The 15,663-nt window shown below is 40.4% G+C and overlaps 2 protein-coding genes and 1 long non-coding RNA gene across 9 annotated transcripts; 2 read left to right on the forward strand and 1 right to left on the reverse strand.

Moving 5' to 3' along the window:
* Nucleotides 1-364: 364 nt before the first annotated feature.
* Nucleotides 365-6,742, forward strand: LOC103704992. Of its 3 annotated transcripts, none has more exons than XM_008788543.4 (3): nt 365-724; nt 2,025-4,275; nt 4,362-6,742. In XM_008788543.4, the coding sequence occupies exons 2-3, from the start codon at nt 2,055-2,057 to the stop codon at nt 6,422-6,424; spliced, it is 4,284 nt and encodes a 1,427-aa protein (XP_008786765.2). In that variant the 5' UTR covers nt 365-724; nt 2,025-2,054; the 3' UTR covers nt 6,425-6,742. The 3 variants fall into 3 exon arrangements, with proteins under 3 accessions (XP_008786765.2, XP_017697751.2, XP_008786764.2); XM_008788542.4 differs by having other exon boundaries at nt 366-634; XM_017842262.3 differs by having other exon boundaries at nt 365-4,275.
* A 2,615-nt stretch (nt 6,743-9,357) lies between these two features.
* LOC103704991 (NDR1/HIN1-like protein 13) lies at nt 9,358-11,062 on the forward strand. 5 transcript variants are annotated; one of them, XM_026803831.2, is made up of 2 exons: nt 9,358-9,630; nt 10,012-11,062. In XM_026803831.2, exon 2 carries the CDS (start codon nt 10,066-10,068, stop codon nt 10,909-10,911), a length of 846 nt encoding a protein of 281 aa, XP_026659632.2. In that variant the 5' UTR covers nt 9,358-9,630; nt 10,012-10,065; the 3' UTR covers nt 10,912-11,062. The 5 variants fall into 5 exon arrangements, with proteins under 5 accessions (XP_026659632.2, XP_008786763.2, XP_008786761.2 ...); XM_008788541.4 differs by having other exon boundaries at nt 9,359-9,605; nt 10,034-11,062; XM_008788539.4 differs by having other exon boundaries at nt 9,363-9,630; nt 10,034-11,062.
* Nucleotides 11,063-11,527: 465 nt separating this feature from the next.
* LOC113462588 lies at nt 11,528-15,152 on the reverse strand. Its single transcript, XR_003385253.2, has 2 exons — nt 13,508-15,152; nt 11,528-13,149 (listed from the first exon to the last, which is right to left on the reverse strand). It is a non-coding gene; the product is annotated as an uncharacterized LOC113462588 (long non-coding RNA).
* Nucleotides 15,153-15,663: the final 511 nt, after the last annotated feature.

Genomic DNA, 15,663 nt, shown 5'->3' on the forward strand with positions numbered 1-15,663 from the left:
GTTTAATTGTATACAAGTTTATACAGCAGAGTAAATTGAGAAATGACCTTCGAGCTTCTGAATCTAGCTCATATCCAAATTATAAGCAGCTTTTCAATCAACTTTTTCCCTTTTGACAAGAGCTCTTGCATGACTTCATAATGGTATGAACTTGCACTTCACTCTTCATGCTAATAGCAGTACATTATTATACTATTGTTCCCATATAATTTCCTTCTTTTATTGTCTCTGTTCCATGTACGTTCTAGAGAGAGAATGACCGAACTGGTGTGCATTTACTGAAAATGGGAGGCGAGTTATCACACCTCGTGAAAGCCTGGGCATTTGTACAAATCCCACGAACCGAGGAGGACAGGAATAGAAGTAAACAAAAAAAAGTTCTTTCTTTTGACGCCGGTTGGATCTCGTCAGCCTCGTACGACAGAGCCCATTCCCCGTCCACTTTCCTCTTCTTTAGTTTAGATTCTGTTCTCCCACCGCCCCGCTTCCTTTCGGCTCGCCAGGCCTTTGCTTCGCCGCCCAAAACACCAGAGCCGCACCTCATTCGCTGACAAAGGCACAAGAAATTAGTGAGCAGAAGAGCGAGTTTTGGACCGTTCGTTGTGAACATCTTTTCCTTGTTCTTTGATCCATTGTAAGCGTCCTTCTATCTCGTCTTATCTTACTACGGTTTCAGCAGTCACGTCTTTCGGTTTTTAGATCCGATTTTGATCGCTTTTTTCAGGTGAGTTTGATTCATTTTACTATTAAAAACTGGTGCAGAGCTTCTTCTTTTTTTTTTTTTTGCACTTGCGTTTTGGTGGATTTGGGGTGAAATCTTGTTCTATTGATCATCTGGAGATGCTTTTCCACCGAAAGATTTGATCTTGATAAGTAGTTGGAGGTTGGTTTTCTGGATTTTTACTTGGATCATCATCTCCTTGTTTTTCCTTCTCAAATGGGAATCGGTTTCGATCAGTGAGGCTTCTGTTTCTTTTCTTTCCTGATTGATCTGTTATTACATCTATTTCCCAATGCATTCCATTCAGTTGGTCCTCAAGTGCAACTTCTCACTTGAAATCTGATCACGAAGAGAAGGAAAATGGGAGGATACAATAACGGCCTTCGGAAGTAAAATAGCCTAATTTGCCTGTCAGTTGATATCATTTCTAAAGATTTCTTCTTGATGGGTTCTTTGAGGTGGATTTCTGAAGATTTATATGCTGAAGCGCCTTTTTTTTTTCTTGTGTCTTCTTTCTTTCTTTAAGTTTATATGATTAAGTGAAGAAATAGAAGAACCTTGTTTGAGACTGCTTTTGATATCTGGTCAAATTTATAGCCCATGGATTTCATTAGTTATAAATGGTATTGAGAAAGAAGAGTGAAGATAAATCTGTTTTCTGGAGTCTTTTGCCCATTATCATTTTATTTTTTTTTGATGTAAAGGGAGGCAAAAAAACTGCCACCCGTTCATAATTGATAATCAGAGAGTATGTACAACAGAGTAATTTACAGAGAAGGAAAGGTTTTGTAATCTTTACTTGATGAGAGCATTATCATGTGAAAAACAAAGGTTTGCTGTTTCTCAGAATTGGGCTGCTTCCTTGTTCATACTTTAATCTAATTCATTAATGGATATATTGTTTCTTCTTTTCATAAGTTGGTTTCCTTTTGAGATAAATTAAAATCCAGCATATTTTTTCTTTGCTCTTAAACCCTGATCTGTAAAAAGAAACTAAAGAAGAAAAAAGATGTTGACGGCAGGTTTCTAGGGCAATACTTCGTGTCTATCTATCTCTTTGTTTGGTCTTCTATGATTCTGACCGGTTACACCCAGGTTGGGATTTAAACATATGTTTGAGAAATGGAACTATATTTTCTTGATGATATTTTCATTTCTTTTGGAAGTCATATTTAACAGGACTTCAGGTTTTGCTCGCTTTTGCTTGAGCTTGAACTCTTGTATATTCTCCCCTTCCATAAATTTGATTTTGTCAAGTTTCTACTGGAGAGCTAATATCATTGTCTTTCTTTGTTGCCACCAGTTTTTTTGGAGGAAAGAAAGGCAAGAAGATATGGCAATTGAGAGAAAGGAAGTTATATTACATATCAAAAAATTTCTGATATATGCCATCAGAACTAGCTATAAATCTGCTCGAGATCATCCTTTTATTTTCAGTGTGGTGTGTTTCGTGCTTATACTGTACAAATCTTTTCCTTCTCTATTTGCTTTTCTGGTGTCTTCCTCACCCGTCCTTATCTGCACTGCTCTTCTTCTTGGAACCCTTCTGAGTCATGGTGAACCAAATATCCCTAAAATTGAAGAAGTGGATAAGAGGACTCAGGAAATTTCTTCTCTGCAAGTTGGTTCTTCTGCCAGTGATCTTGTTGTTAGGAAAGATGAGAGCTGCATGGTTGAGACCCATGTGGAAAATCAAAGAGAGATAGAGGAAATGGCAGTCAAAGAGGCAGTTTTGGGTGAAAAAGGGGCTACTCCTTGTTGTGAGGTAGAGGAGAGTATCCCTTTTGCAACAATATATGATGAGGGAGATGAGAAGGATGACACTTTGGCTGCGAGCTCTTCAGCTAAGGAACACAAGAAAGAGATTCCTGGTGAGGAGATAGTGACAGAAGAAAGAGAGCTCCACGAGCAGGAAATAGCTGAGAAGAAAGAATTTTCTGGACAAAATGTAGCTGAAGGTGTGCTTAAAGTGGGCAAAGATATTGATGGTTTCACTGCAACAGATCAAATGGAAAATGAGGGCCTTAAGGTGGAGATTAATAAGCCAGCATTGGACAGTTACTTTGATTCTTCTCTGGGTTCACCTTGGCAGCATATTGACATCCATGATGCTTCTTCAGATTCTGAATCCGAGCAGGCAGAAAGTTCTTCGCCTGATGCTTCTATGGCTGACATCATTCCGATGCTCGATGAGCTTCACCCACTTTTGGGCTCTGAAACTCAGCCCGCTCTTTTATCCAAAGGCAGCATAGATGGTGCTTCCCAAGGGTCCTCTCACAATCATGAATCAGATGATGATAGTGTGGAGGAAGAAGCTGAAAACCAGGAGGATGAAGAAGATGAAGAAGCACAGGAAGAAAAAGATGATGGGGCGGAAGCTGCGGTGACATGGACAGCAGATGATCAGAAGAATGTTATGGATCTTGGGTCTTCTGAACTGGAAAGAAATCGAAGATTGGAGAGCCTAATTGCAAAACGAAGAGCAAGGAAGGATCTAAGGTTTGGAACAGAGAGAAATATGATAGACTTGGATGGCAGCATGGAGGAACTGTCACGCTTTCATGTTCAAATTCCACCCATTTCAGCACCAAGACAGAATCCATTTGACCTTCCATATGATTCAGGGGAATCAATCGGTTTGCCACCAATTCCAGGTTCAGCCCCGTCTGTTCTGCTGCCCAGAAGGAACCCGTTTGATTTCCCTTATGATCCAGCAGATGTAAGCAGCAGCCGTACGGTAGAGACTTGGAGCCATCAAGATTTTGCTTCAGATCCACAAAGAGAGATGTTTTTCATGAGGAATGAGACCTTCAACTTGGGAGATACCAAACTTAAACAAGAACAGCAGGAGTCTAGGTTGAAACCCTATTTTGCTGCAGAGAGGATGGACTCGGAGGAGACAAGTTCTGCTGCCTTTCAGAGACAATTCAGTGACAAGAGTAATTTGAAGGTGAGTTCTGTTCCAGATGCTGACACAGGTTCTTCGGTCACAGATCAAGAATATCATAAAGATCTTGTTGAACAAGAACTGTGTCAGGAGGGTGAATTGCTGTCTCCTCCTGAACATGATGCTGAACCTGTTGAACAAGAAGCTCAGCCCTCTGAGGAAGTTGAAGCAGTGAAGGTTGAACAAGAGAAGAGTGAGATCAATATCGCTGATGATCATGGAATTCAACTAGATGCTAACAGTGTCCATGATGAAAACTGCCAACCTGCTGAATCTTTTGGAGCAATGGAAGAGGAAATCAGAGATGAAGTAGACATAATTCCAAGCTCTTCAGAAGCTGAGAAATTGGAAGTGATTGAAGAGAAGTATGAACAGCCAAGCCCCTCCTCGTCAGAAGAGGATGAGAAGAGTCCCAGATCAGGCTTTCGTGAACAATCAGCTAATCTGGAGCAAACTAGGGATCCCATGCTTGCAGTTGGTGATTCTTATTGTCCGAGCAGGGCAGAGAGAGCTGATGACAGTCATGTTGCTGATCCCATTTATGATTCCAGCCCATCAGCAATCAAAAAATCCCTGTCTAACATTTCGGAAGCTTCATCAGACGGTGGTAAGGGCACTTAGCTCGGACCCATTATGAAAGATGTGAAATCCTTTTATCATTGCTTCGTGTAACGAGTCTTTGTTTTTATGCAGATAAAGGAGGTTCTGATGCCAGTTCATTGAAATTTGAAATACAGCACGTGGGTTCATCTCCAAGCCCTGTTGGGAGAAATGTTAGTTCAGGAATTAGAAGCGCAGGGGAGGAGTTGGCATCCTCCACCGGAGGGCTTTGGGTGGCTTCATCAAAATTAGCTTCCGAATATGAATCAAGAACGAGGGAGATAACTGAACTTAGAGAGGCAGATGTTATTGAAGTTGGATTACAACCAGTCCAGAAAAATGCAAGCGATCCGATTGCACCTGTATTGTCAGAGCCAGCAACTATGGATATTATGCATCAGCCGAGAATTAATGTGGATGTGAGCCATCAGACTGAAGGAAATGTGATGATTGATACTGCAACATCTTCTTATTCAGACAGTCTACTGTTGTCTGATCATTTGATTTCATCTGCATTTGAAAAGGCACACTCTACGGAGAAATCGGGAATGCAGCCATCATCTGAAGTTGGTGTTGGAGAATCTCAAATAAGTATCTTGGACTTGCCTCCAATTCCCGAGGAGAACTTAGATGACTATAAACCTGAAGAGGAGCATGAAAATTTGACAAAGCCTGAGTCATTTGTTGGTTTAACTGGATTGCACATACTTGAAGAACCCAGAACTGTTTTATCTGATATAGAACAAGAGCTATCTCTATTTCAGAGGAAGTCAACAGAGGAAAGTGATGCTGGCGGGGCTTGTAGGCTTGCTTATGAGCCAGTGGATGTGAATCCCAGAGTTATTCCTCCAGTTTCTATTCACGATGGTAGTTTTACTGGATTAGAGTTGCTTGAGCCGAAGGAAGGCATGGACTTCTCAATTCTATCAGAGGCAAAGTCCGAGCTTGAGATGAAGTCCAGTACTGTTTTGACTGATTCAAGGGACGACATTGTCAATGCTGTCCAAAGAGAGCAAGAAGGCTATTCTCAGCAGAATATAAACGATTCAGATGAGGAATCTGGTAAGGTCCATCCTGATGTCATAAATGTCGGAGGGATTGATGAAAACCTTCTGTCAGAATTGGATGCAGTTGGTGACTTCCATGTAGAAGAATTGAGGTCAGATCAACAAGGATCTGAACTAGGCCAATCTGATGATGTTGCCACAAGTTCTTTAGCTTCTGAAATGCATGAATTCACTTCCACCCTGCAAGTTTCTGAAGTGAGATCCACAGAGTATGCTGATATATCTCTGAGTCTACCCTCTGAAGCCAATTTGAACCTGTCTGAAGAATTGCATTCAGTCATCGACCAGCCAAATTCTGTGGAATCAGAGGTCGGGTCTTCATTTGAGTCATCATTTGTAAATCCTGAGCAGATTGTTTACAATCCTAGGCTGCATCTTCTTGAAGCGAGCTCTATGGAAATTGATTCGGTTTTCAAGCAGCTCCATGAAGAAGCTGGGGCGTCTTCTGGTTCAGAGCCCATTGTTGGCGAGTCTAAAACATTGGCCCCTGAAGTTGGTGCAAGTGAATTGGTTATCACTGAAAGAGATCCTGAGCAAACAATTACTGATTCAGGACTGCTAGTTCTTGAAGCAAAATCTGTTGAAGATATCAATTTGGCTTTCAAAAAACTTGCGGAAGGAAGTCCAGGTAAATCTATTGTTCCTGAAGTCGGACCATCTCAAATTTTACCAGAAGGGCCGCATTTTGAACCGATGGAGATTCACTCCGACCTGCAGATGGTTGAAGCAAAATCTTTTGAAGAAATACATTTAGCTTTCAAGCAAGCATCTGATGGCATCCATGAGAACCCTCCAAAGGTGGCCACACCCAATGTTGGGTCTGCAGAAGTTGAGATAAGTGACAGACACCTGGAGCCTGATGTTCTTGAAGTGCATTCTGCTGAAGAGATCGAGTTGGCTTTCAAGGAAGCCGTCTCTAAGGAAATTGGCTCAAGCAAGCAACAAAATGCTGGAAAATCAGGTGGGGTTGAGAAGATGGATGATGGTTCTAGCTCCAATGCTTCCGCCTTGAAGAAGAAGAAGAAAACCAAGTCGGCTAAATCAGGATCAAGTTCCAGCTCAAGTTCTAGCTCAAGTGATTCCGATTAATTTAAGGATAACTATTAAGAAAGGTTTTCCTTTTTTGCTTGTTTCTTGCGTGGTTGTTTTGCTTGAGGTGCTGGGATATTTGTTTTACCACTCTGGTTAGTTGAAATTTTGGGTAAATTTTGGTAAACGGTTCTGAAAGTTTTTTTTGGGGTTTTTCATCTTTGATATTATTAACTGATTGATTGCTTTGTGGATAGTGTTTTGGTCAGCTTTTCTTTTATAATATATTTTTTGTCTTGACTGTTTGTTGTTAAAGTAGAGGTTTGATGATGATTGCTTCTTGTAAATTATAACTTCCAATGTAATGATTCTTGAAAAGCTGATGAGGTGATTTTTGTGAATGATAAATATTTTCATGTACTTATTGCTTATTATCTTCATTGGGTGTTCCTAGTCTTGTTATTCATCTAGTGTTCCTGCATGTGAGGTTCAAAGTAGAAAGCACTGATCATCATGTGAGATTTAAGAAATGAGAATGTTATTTTTCAAGAGTAATGTGGGGCCTTTCTCTTGGTCGTTATACTGGAAACATATCGGATTCTTTTAATTATTATTGCTGTTCTAGTGTTGTTGAGAGTATTGCATCAGCATTACTGTGTCAGATCACAGTTAATTACTTCATTAGAAGGTGAATTATTCTTTCGCGAGAAAGAAGATGAATTGCAAAATGATATGTAGGGAAATGAGCAAAAGACCACTTCCTCATTACACATAAAATCCTTCTTAATAGATGTTCTTTCCTCTTCATTATTCTTTGTGTCTGGTTTCAATATTATTAATCTAACAAACTGGTATACATGAACTTGTAATAAATTACAAGCAAATTCCAGAACAAATTTGTCTGGATGTACTTATCTTCAACCTGGTTCGATGGGAAACCACATTCTTAATCAACAAAACCGGCCCTAAACAGCACAAAGTGATGAATCTATATGCATAAAGAGCCCTCAGCAGGAAATTTTGATCTACATACTAGATGTGGCCAAGCAAATTAGGATTCAGAAACGAACAGAGAAAATCAACTTGAGAAAATCTTTGGATGCTCCCAAATTCATCGGCAGTTCTTCATGAATGTCTTAGAATTTGTACTTGAGAATGAATGGTCCATAAATCTCTAAAGATGAAGGAACACTTCATTATGTTCTAGTTGCTGCTTGTTGAAAAGTTAGTTTATTGGAACACAATTCAAGATTCTGATCCGCTAAGGGCTCAGAAAATATTAGTTATTCTGTTAAAGAATATAGAAGTCGTAGCTATTAGATATGTTGTGATTATGAGCGCACATTGGTCCACTGATAACCAGCTTTGCCCCCCTTCAGTTCCCCTTCATCTGTTCCTCAAGCCTTTCTAGGTGCGGATCATTGCTATGTGGATTGTGGAGACTAATTACTAGGCTTTGGGCTTTTCTAGGCCGGCTTAGTTGAAATCAGACCCGAAACCATATTATATCCTACACTGTATGCACCATAATCGTGCACACCACTAATCATGAACGTTTAGTTGTTTCTGTAGACCTTATTGATTAACCTCATTGATTAAGTGCTTATCTTGATACATTGTTATAGAAACAAGCAACACATGGCGTATTTTTGTGCCCGTTTGGCTTGGAAATTATATCCTATTCTTCGTGTACCGCATGCCGGGCTGCCAATCACAATCTTTCTTTTTTTTTTTCAAAGCTTAGTGCTTATCTTAATACATTATTATAGGATCGAATGGCTGTAATTATCCGTGCATGGTGCACCACCTTGTGTGGGATTTTTTTTTTTTTTAGGTAAAAGCGGCATTTTTCATATTGATCGTGGGTACAATCTGCTAAATCAGAAAAAAAGTAAACAGTACAAAGGAGAGGATATATCAGATGTCCAATTAATCTTTTCACCATGCCAAGCAGCAAATGAGGCAATCCAATCAACTATTTTGTTCGTCTCATGAAATATATGATCTATGGGAAAGGATGATAAATTTAGAACCTATCTACATATCTTCCGAATTAGAAAAAGACCATCTCGCGGAAGAATCTCCTCGAGGCACAATTTCTCCCATCTGGCGGCTCAAGGAACATTGGATTCCCATGAAGACAGCATCCAGCCAATCCCTGACAGCTGGATCCCACTGTACACGCAGACAAACACATCGAGTCCTCTCCGCACCGCGTTTCCGTGTGGGAACCCCACACACTAATAAGGCCCGGCAGACACGCGAAATCTAAAGCACACGCGGTCCATCATTCAATTAGAGGGTATCGTTTGGGTGTTTCCAAAAGTGGGTGCGTTTGGGAAAGAAACACGTGTGGGCCCACGCGGAGAAGCCACGAAACCGCGGGCTACCCGTAGCCCGATAGCGTGCCTTCGCGGTTAGCGCCCAACCGCGACCCGCGTGGGCCCCGCAATCTCTCGTTTACAGCTGGGTCTCACGAGGGATCCATGGTCTGATATATTTCTATTTTGGCTAAAAAAAAAAGATATCATCAAATATATTATCAGAAATATTTTATTTAAAAATAGATAGAGTTATTATTTTATTATTTTTCTAAAAACTTTGTGTCATCTTGGGTCGTTCATAATCATGGGACACCAACTCAAGATATGGTGGGCCCGTCAGTCACATGCATAGAATTCCTATGCGATAAATCCGGATGGAAAAATCTCTCGTGTCTCGGCAGTTTCGAAAAAGCCGGACATTCTCACCAAATCCATACGCGCAATCTAATAAAAAAATTTCCAACCTTAATTATTTATATATTTATTTTCTATTCGTAGCTCCTGAACTCATTTATTTCTTCCGAGAATAACGGCTATAATCTCAATATGTGACCCTTTTATTTTTTTATTCAAATTTTGTAATAAATAAATAAAGTATTCTTGGGGCTTTTGCCGTGGTCCTCCTTGAGTTAAATACCAATAAAAGAATGTACACCAGATCTATAAAATAGAGAAATTAATGGAAGAAGTCTTAATAATTAAGGATTACTTTGTTTGTTTGAGCCTTTGGTCGAGGCGCCACTTTACTATATTAGAATTGGAAGGCTTCGAGGCGTCTTCCCTTTCTTCTCTCTCAAACCACCTCTTTTTTAGATCTCCCGACCGTTGTGACCCAGCCGAACGCATCCCTTCACCTAGTTTTCTTCTGGAGTTCGGAGTTTTATAAGAGAGGGAAGAGAAGGATAGAGGAGGAGGAGGTGCTCTTTTCGCTCTCTTTACAAGGTTGCTAATAGGATTTCTTGGTTTCTTCTTTCTTTTTTTTTTTTTATTTTACTTCGTTTTGATTGAAGGTTTGGTTGATCGAAAATTCGAAATACCGAGCTTTTCTCCCCTTCTTCCATTTATGGAAAGCCATTGTAATCTCTTTTGTAGTAATTTGTCATCGCTCTCCGTTAAATCCGCTTAAACTGTTCCACGTTTCCTTATTTGTTCTCCGTTTCTTCCTCGTTTTCTCTTATAAAATGGCCCTCCTTTTCCGGTTTCTCACTCGGAAAACCCTGCTTCCGAGTTTGGTGCTCAAACAACTAGTTAAAGTTTGGTTTTTTCTTTGTTTTTTGGATTGAATCAGTGGCATTCTCTTGCAACGTAACTAAAAGATCGTAGATTTGATCTTTTTCTTGTGCAGATCCTTCTACAAGGCTTTAGATTCCGGCGACTATGGACGACCGCGTCCACCCCGCTGAATCGACCACCGCCGAGGAGAAGATGGCGGCCCCCGCCGAACCGGCGGCGATATCGCGGCCGGAGAACCCCCTCGCCCAGAAGAATATTGAGAAGCTCAAGCCACCGCCGGGGACCTACGTGATCCAGATCCCCAAGGACCAGATCTACCGCGTCCCCCCGCCCGAGAACGCCCGCCGCTTCCAGACCTACACCCTCCGTACCCACCGCCGCCGCCATGGCTGCTGCTGCTGCTGCTTCGCCTGGACCGCCGCTCTCCTCCTCTTCTTTCTCGTCGCCCTCGCCGCGGCCGCGGTGATACTGTACTTTGTCTTCCAGCCAAAGATCCCAAATTACTCCGTCGACGGCCTCTCCGTCAAGGGCTTCAACCTCTCCTCCACCGCCGCCAACCTCGCCGCCGACCTCGCCGCCCTGTCACCGGAGTTCGACGCCACCGTCCGCGCCGACAACGCCAACAAAAAGATCGGCATCTACTACCGCTCCGGCAGCTCCATCGCCGTCAGCTACGACGGCGTCAACCTCTGTCACGGCGTCTGGCCCACGTTCTACCAGGGGGAACGGAATGCGACGGTCTTTCAAACGGCGTTGACGGGATCAGGGATCCGTTTAGCCGCCGCCACCCACGCCGCCTTGGTAACGGCGCAGAGCCATGGGAAGGTGCCGCTGGAGATTAACATTCAAGTCCCGGTTAGGCTTAAGTTTAGCGCCGTCACGACGTGGACGATCACCGTTAAGGTACGGTGCGACGTGACGGTGGACAAGTTGACGGCGGATTCGAGGATCATATCGAAGTCGTGCAGCGTTAAGGTGGATCCTTTCTAACTTCCATTGATGGTGGATGTACAGGTGGTGTTTGGGATATACTGATGGTATGATTAGGATTTTTCGGATGATTGAATTCAAGTAAATAAGCTGATCTGTTCACACTTGACCTTGTTTAGCCATTTAGAATAATATGGTTCAGATCTTGCAATTGGAATATCTTCGCCAGATTGCATAAGATACGCAGGATAAGATTGAATGCTTTTCATGTGTGGTGCCAACCTCAAATATAGCTGTCCTTTTCCATGCATAGCATCAGTCACGCCTAAGAGATCGTCCTATAGTAATTTTGTATCAAGTATCGGTACTCTATTTATACTGGATACAGGTATTGAATCGGTATAGTATAGAATATTCGATTCGGGCCAATATGGTATACCATGGTTTTTCTGTTAGCTCATTTAATTAGCTCGAGAGAAAAAAAGGTTAAGCAAGTGTAGCTCAGAGAGACGAGCCAAGCTAGAAAGCCTTATAATAAGATGTGCGAGTTAGTGCTTCAACGGTCGAATCTCAAGTCTGGTTCTACTGATAGCAATGATTCTCCTCTCAGGTTTTCATCTACAAAGAAGACCTTGAAAGAATGTTAAGATTTTGATTTTTTTTTTTTCTCTTGGACTGTAGATGAAATATTGTAAAACCAATAGATAGAATACCTGTTTAGATTGTTTTGTGAACTAGCTTGCTTATTAGATGCTTTAGATTCTTCAAAATATGTAACATAAGAAATAAAAGAAAGAAGAAGAAGCAAGAAGGAAACTTGTGCATCTAAGATTTTAGTTTGAGCATATTACAGAACAGTGTTTAAAGTGATTTGATTCATAGAACCGTGTTGAAAGCTGATTTGTCTTGCATCCTGCATTCATTAGCCAAATCATCAGGAAATGGGATATCTGTCAGTCTTTCAGCTCGTAAGATGAGTAGTTAAGCAAGTTCGATAATACTATCGTCCATCAGGAAATGAAACCATGTCATTCAGGAAGAGAAATTACACACGAGTTGAGATCTAAACTATCACCTATACGTTATGCTCTTGGTGAAGTATTACAGTCATTATATGTATAGCAGCTACTATAATATTTTTGAAGGGCCATGTTGGGTGATACATTAGGATACTAAAATAGATTTCATTATTTTGCCCCCCTTACCCCAACCTTGGCTCCGCCAGTGAATGCAGTAATATGGCAGGAAAAGCAGTTCTTTCTTGATGCAAATGTTCATATAAATCCAGAAAGCAATATTTTTATTCAGCAAACAATGATGCATATAATCATTAATACTGTTTCTTTTCTTCTTCTTTTTTTGGAGAATCACGGTGACAATACCAGCAATCAGAACTGTTGGTGTCAAACACCCGGGAATCCAGAACCTGGCAAAAAACAAAAAAAAAAAAAAGCAGTTGCTAAACACCTCCCTTCTCCTATTATCTTATTTATAATATTTTCAGAAGAAAGATAGGTTCTGCCATTCTCTCTTTTTTTTTGGCAGGGTCCTTCTATTGTATAGCTTTTTTGGAAGGGTTTGTTAGATAATTCTAGTGTAATTTTCTGACAAATTTGAAAGAATGCTTGATAGTGTCATGGCTTTAGCTAAAAATGTCTCTGATTGTCAAAGTTGTGCCTGGTTGAATTCAATCACCATATATGTAACATGGTTTGCATTTGATGGCTCGATCAATGACTTGTGTTCATGGGTTCAAAAGATCAAGTCCGAATTCGTCTAATCCAGGAGACACTTTCCCCTATCATTAGCGTAGTAGATGTCATTTCATGATAAAGTATTGCTAAATACAACTTAGATTTCCTAAAACTTTTTATTCATGGTGGTATTTATTAACCTCCTAATGTAAGATCTTCTAGGCTCTTTTTAAAATAATAAAAACCCCTTCCAGACAAATCTAAATCTAGTATTTGTGCTAAGTTAGCACCAAAGTCTTGGAGTTGAGCCATGCATGGTTAGACTCCAAAGACTAATAGAAGCTCCCATTCATGCTCTGGGCCTAATGAACGTCTATTTTTACCAATGCAACAGTTTTCATAAGGTGGTTCATTTTTTTGCTGCCCTCCCCAGGGCCCTTGGAGGGGAATTGAAGAAGAGATCCCATCTCTTTCAATTGATCTCCTTGTAGGGGCAGATTCCTGACAAGGAATGGCATCGAGAGCGTCCATCCCAGCTCGCTTTGCCAGATGAGAAGCAGCTCCGAGCTCTGAGCGATGCCCAGATATATCAGCAAAATGTGGTCTGGTTAATGTTGAGAGCATCAATTAATAAAAGGTTTCAAATGAACAATACACGGGACAAGTCTCCAGCTTTACTGTAATAAGAGCATGCAAGAGCAAAATGTGGATGCAAATCTGTAGAGTAGCATGGAATGATGCAGATGTTTCTGCGTTACTAGCAAAGAAAATAGTTTGAACTAAGAAAAAAATAGAGAATGGCATCCAAACTGACTCAAATATTGATACCATAATGAAAAATTGTTCATAAAGCTGAATTGGCACCATCTACAACATATTGTAGGTATTATAAAATGTTTCCCAAAAAAAATATTAGCAGAGATCACAAAAGTCATCAAACAAATGATCAAAAAATAACTTACATTCAGTTCACATCTCCAACATGTCACCAAAGATACAAAAGAAAATCCATGCAACCAGACAGAGAAGGCAACGATCTCACTAGCAGCAGCAGCTGGTACACTCAATCAGATTCAGCTTCTGAAAAAGCCAAACAGAGAGCAGATTATGGAATTAACTCAGCCCATTTAAGCTTCATGTTAAGGTTGTCTTCTCTACAACACCACACACGATAATGGCAACCCTGAAGGTTAGTAGCCATCCAACTTGGCAAGAAGTGCATGGTTCCCCTGTCATTTCCTGATTCACCTACTCTCAACATGCCGTTGTAAAAGATGCAAGCCTGTTTAGTGTTCTATCTGCAGCTTCCAAGAAAGTATAGGATTCTGCAAAGGTGCAAAACAGTGCATAGGAACTGCTGAGAAGGTCAAACATACAACCTTTAAGGTTCATGAATAATCCCAGACTCTTCAAAATGTCCAGTCTTCTATTCAAAATCTCAAAACCATTTGGCTCTGTTCCAATTTCCTTTCAAGTATACTACTTCTCCATCATGTTCTCTTGTTTGGACTATTACAACTCTCAAATTCTTAGGGCTGGACTTGTGTCAACAGAAAACAAGCTTTCCTGCTCAACCCTTGAAAATAATCCACAATCCGGATATATATGAAGATCTTTGAGATTTCTGATGTTTTCTGAGATTTATTCTAAAGGCATCAACACAGGATTTGCTGATACTAAAAGTATGCCAACATTGCAAACTTCATCATTTCATATATAAGCTCTCCATTTGTTCAAGTTTCTCTTAACATCTGTTTGTTGCTGTGTTTCACTTATTTGTTGTTTGATAGATTTCCTCCGCACTGACTAAACTGTCAAAATTATTTTTCCGAGAAAATATACAAAATCGAAGATTCTAGCATCAAGGGCAATCAACATAATATGTAAAACACTGTTTTAAATTTGATAATCTTCAACTTCAAATATTCGAGCTCATCCCACTAATGATGATCATTATATTATATCAAACTTATCACACATAAGTAACCAAATCAATGGGGAAAATGGCTCCAAGACAAATAAAGATATTTGATCAATTATCATCATCATAAACTATCTGAGAGAGACAGAACATTCTAAAAACTAGCGAAAAAATGAAAGAGCTTATCTTGAAGAAGCAAAATGAGCTTGAAGAAATCTACATTGCTGTTCACATGGATATTGATGGTGATGCAGCACGAGAGATGCTTATCAGCCTCATTGAATCTGGTTTATATCAAATTCATTATTTACCAACTCCTTTATTTCCAAAACCTCCCATTCCAATCCAACAACTACCAACAACTGCCAGTCCAATCAACTACCAACTCTCTTTAATTTTATCCTTTGTAATGAAATCCAACCACCCTGAGGTCAATATCAACAGTCCTTTCCCCGCATCCTATCTTATACCAATCCATCAAAGAGACTAGAGAAGGTAAAGGAGCCCACCATGTGATGATGCCGGAAAGCTGCCGCCGGAAACGCGTCTGAGTGAGTTCTGCTGTTTTGCTTCCAAAAGAATAAGGTGGGATTCGACTCCGAGCGGCGCCGACTCTTTCCTCTCCTAGGGTTAGGGTTCCGGTAATAGCTAATGCACTATATTCTGTGGGCCGTGGGTTGCGGCTCAGTATCTTAACCTCGGAACTCACATGGATATTTATATTTTGGCCCTTGGAGTTAATAGGACCTACTTAAAATTGGTCTGGAGCTTGGGCTTGGGCCCGGGTCTGGCTACTTTTGTGGCTGGACAGGGTTGAGTTAGGTCTAGGTTTGGATTTGTATAAAGTTTAATGGATTGATATGATCTTTGACCCATCTAGAATTTAGTTTTGTAAAATTCAGACCTAAGTTTAAGTGTGTCGCCCTACTAGTCTCACCTATGCCGGACCGATGGGCTACGACTTTGAATTATGTATTTTTTTCATGATCCTTCTAATGTTCTAAAGTTTATGTATTGCTTTCTTCGACTCCATCTAATTTTTTCTTTCATGCCCTCTGTAATTCTTTCTCTTTCTTTTGAATAAATTTGGTAGAGTTTTTTTTTTTCCCCTTCAAGGTTATGTATTCTCTCTCTTTCTTTTGAGTAAATTTGATAGAGCTTTGTTTTTCCTTTTCTAAAAAAAAAAAAAAAAAGGTT

The sequence above is a fragment of the Phoenix dactylifera genome, chromosome 12, assembly GCF_009389715.1.
Source record: "Phoenix dactylifera cultivar Barhee BC4 chromosome 12, palm_55x_up_171113_PBpolish2nd_filt_p, whole genome shotgun sequence".
Lineage (NCBI taxonomy): Eukaryota > Viridiplantae > Streptophyta > Magnoliopsida > Arecales > Arecaceae > Phoenix > Phoenix dactylifera.

Coding starts and splice junctions, on each gene's coding strand:
- LOC103704992 (XM_017842262.3), top strand. CDS start 1,833: ATGTTTGAGAAATGGAACTATATTTTCTTGATGATATTTTCATTTCTT. Junction 4,276..4,361: donor GGAAGCTTCATCAGACGGTG/GTAAGGGCACTT, acceptor GTTTTTATGCAG/ATAAAGGAGGTTCTGATGCC.
- LOC103704991 (XM_026803831.2), top strand. CDS start 10,066: ATGGACGACCGCGTCCACCCCGCTGAATCGACCACCGCCGAGGAGAAG.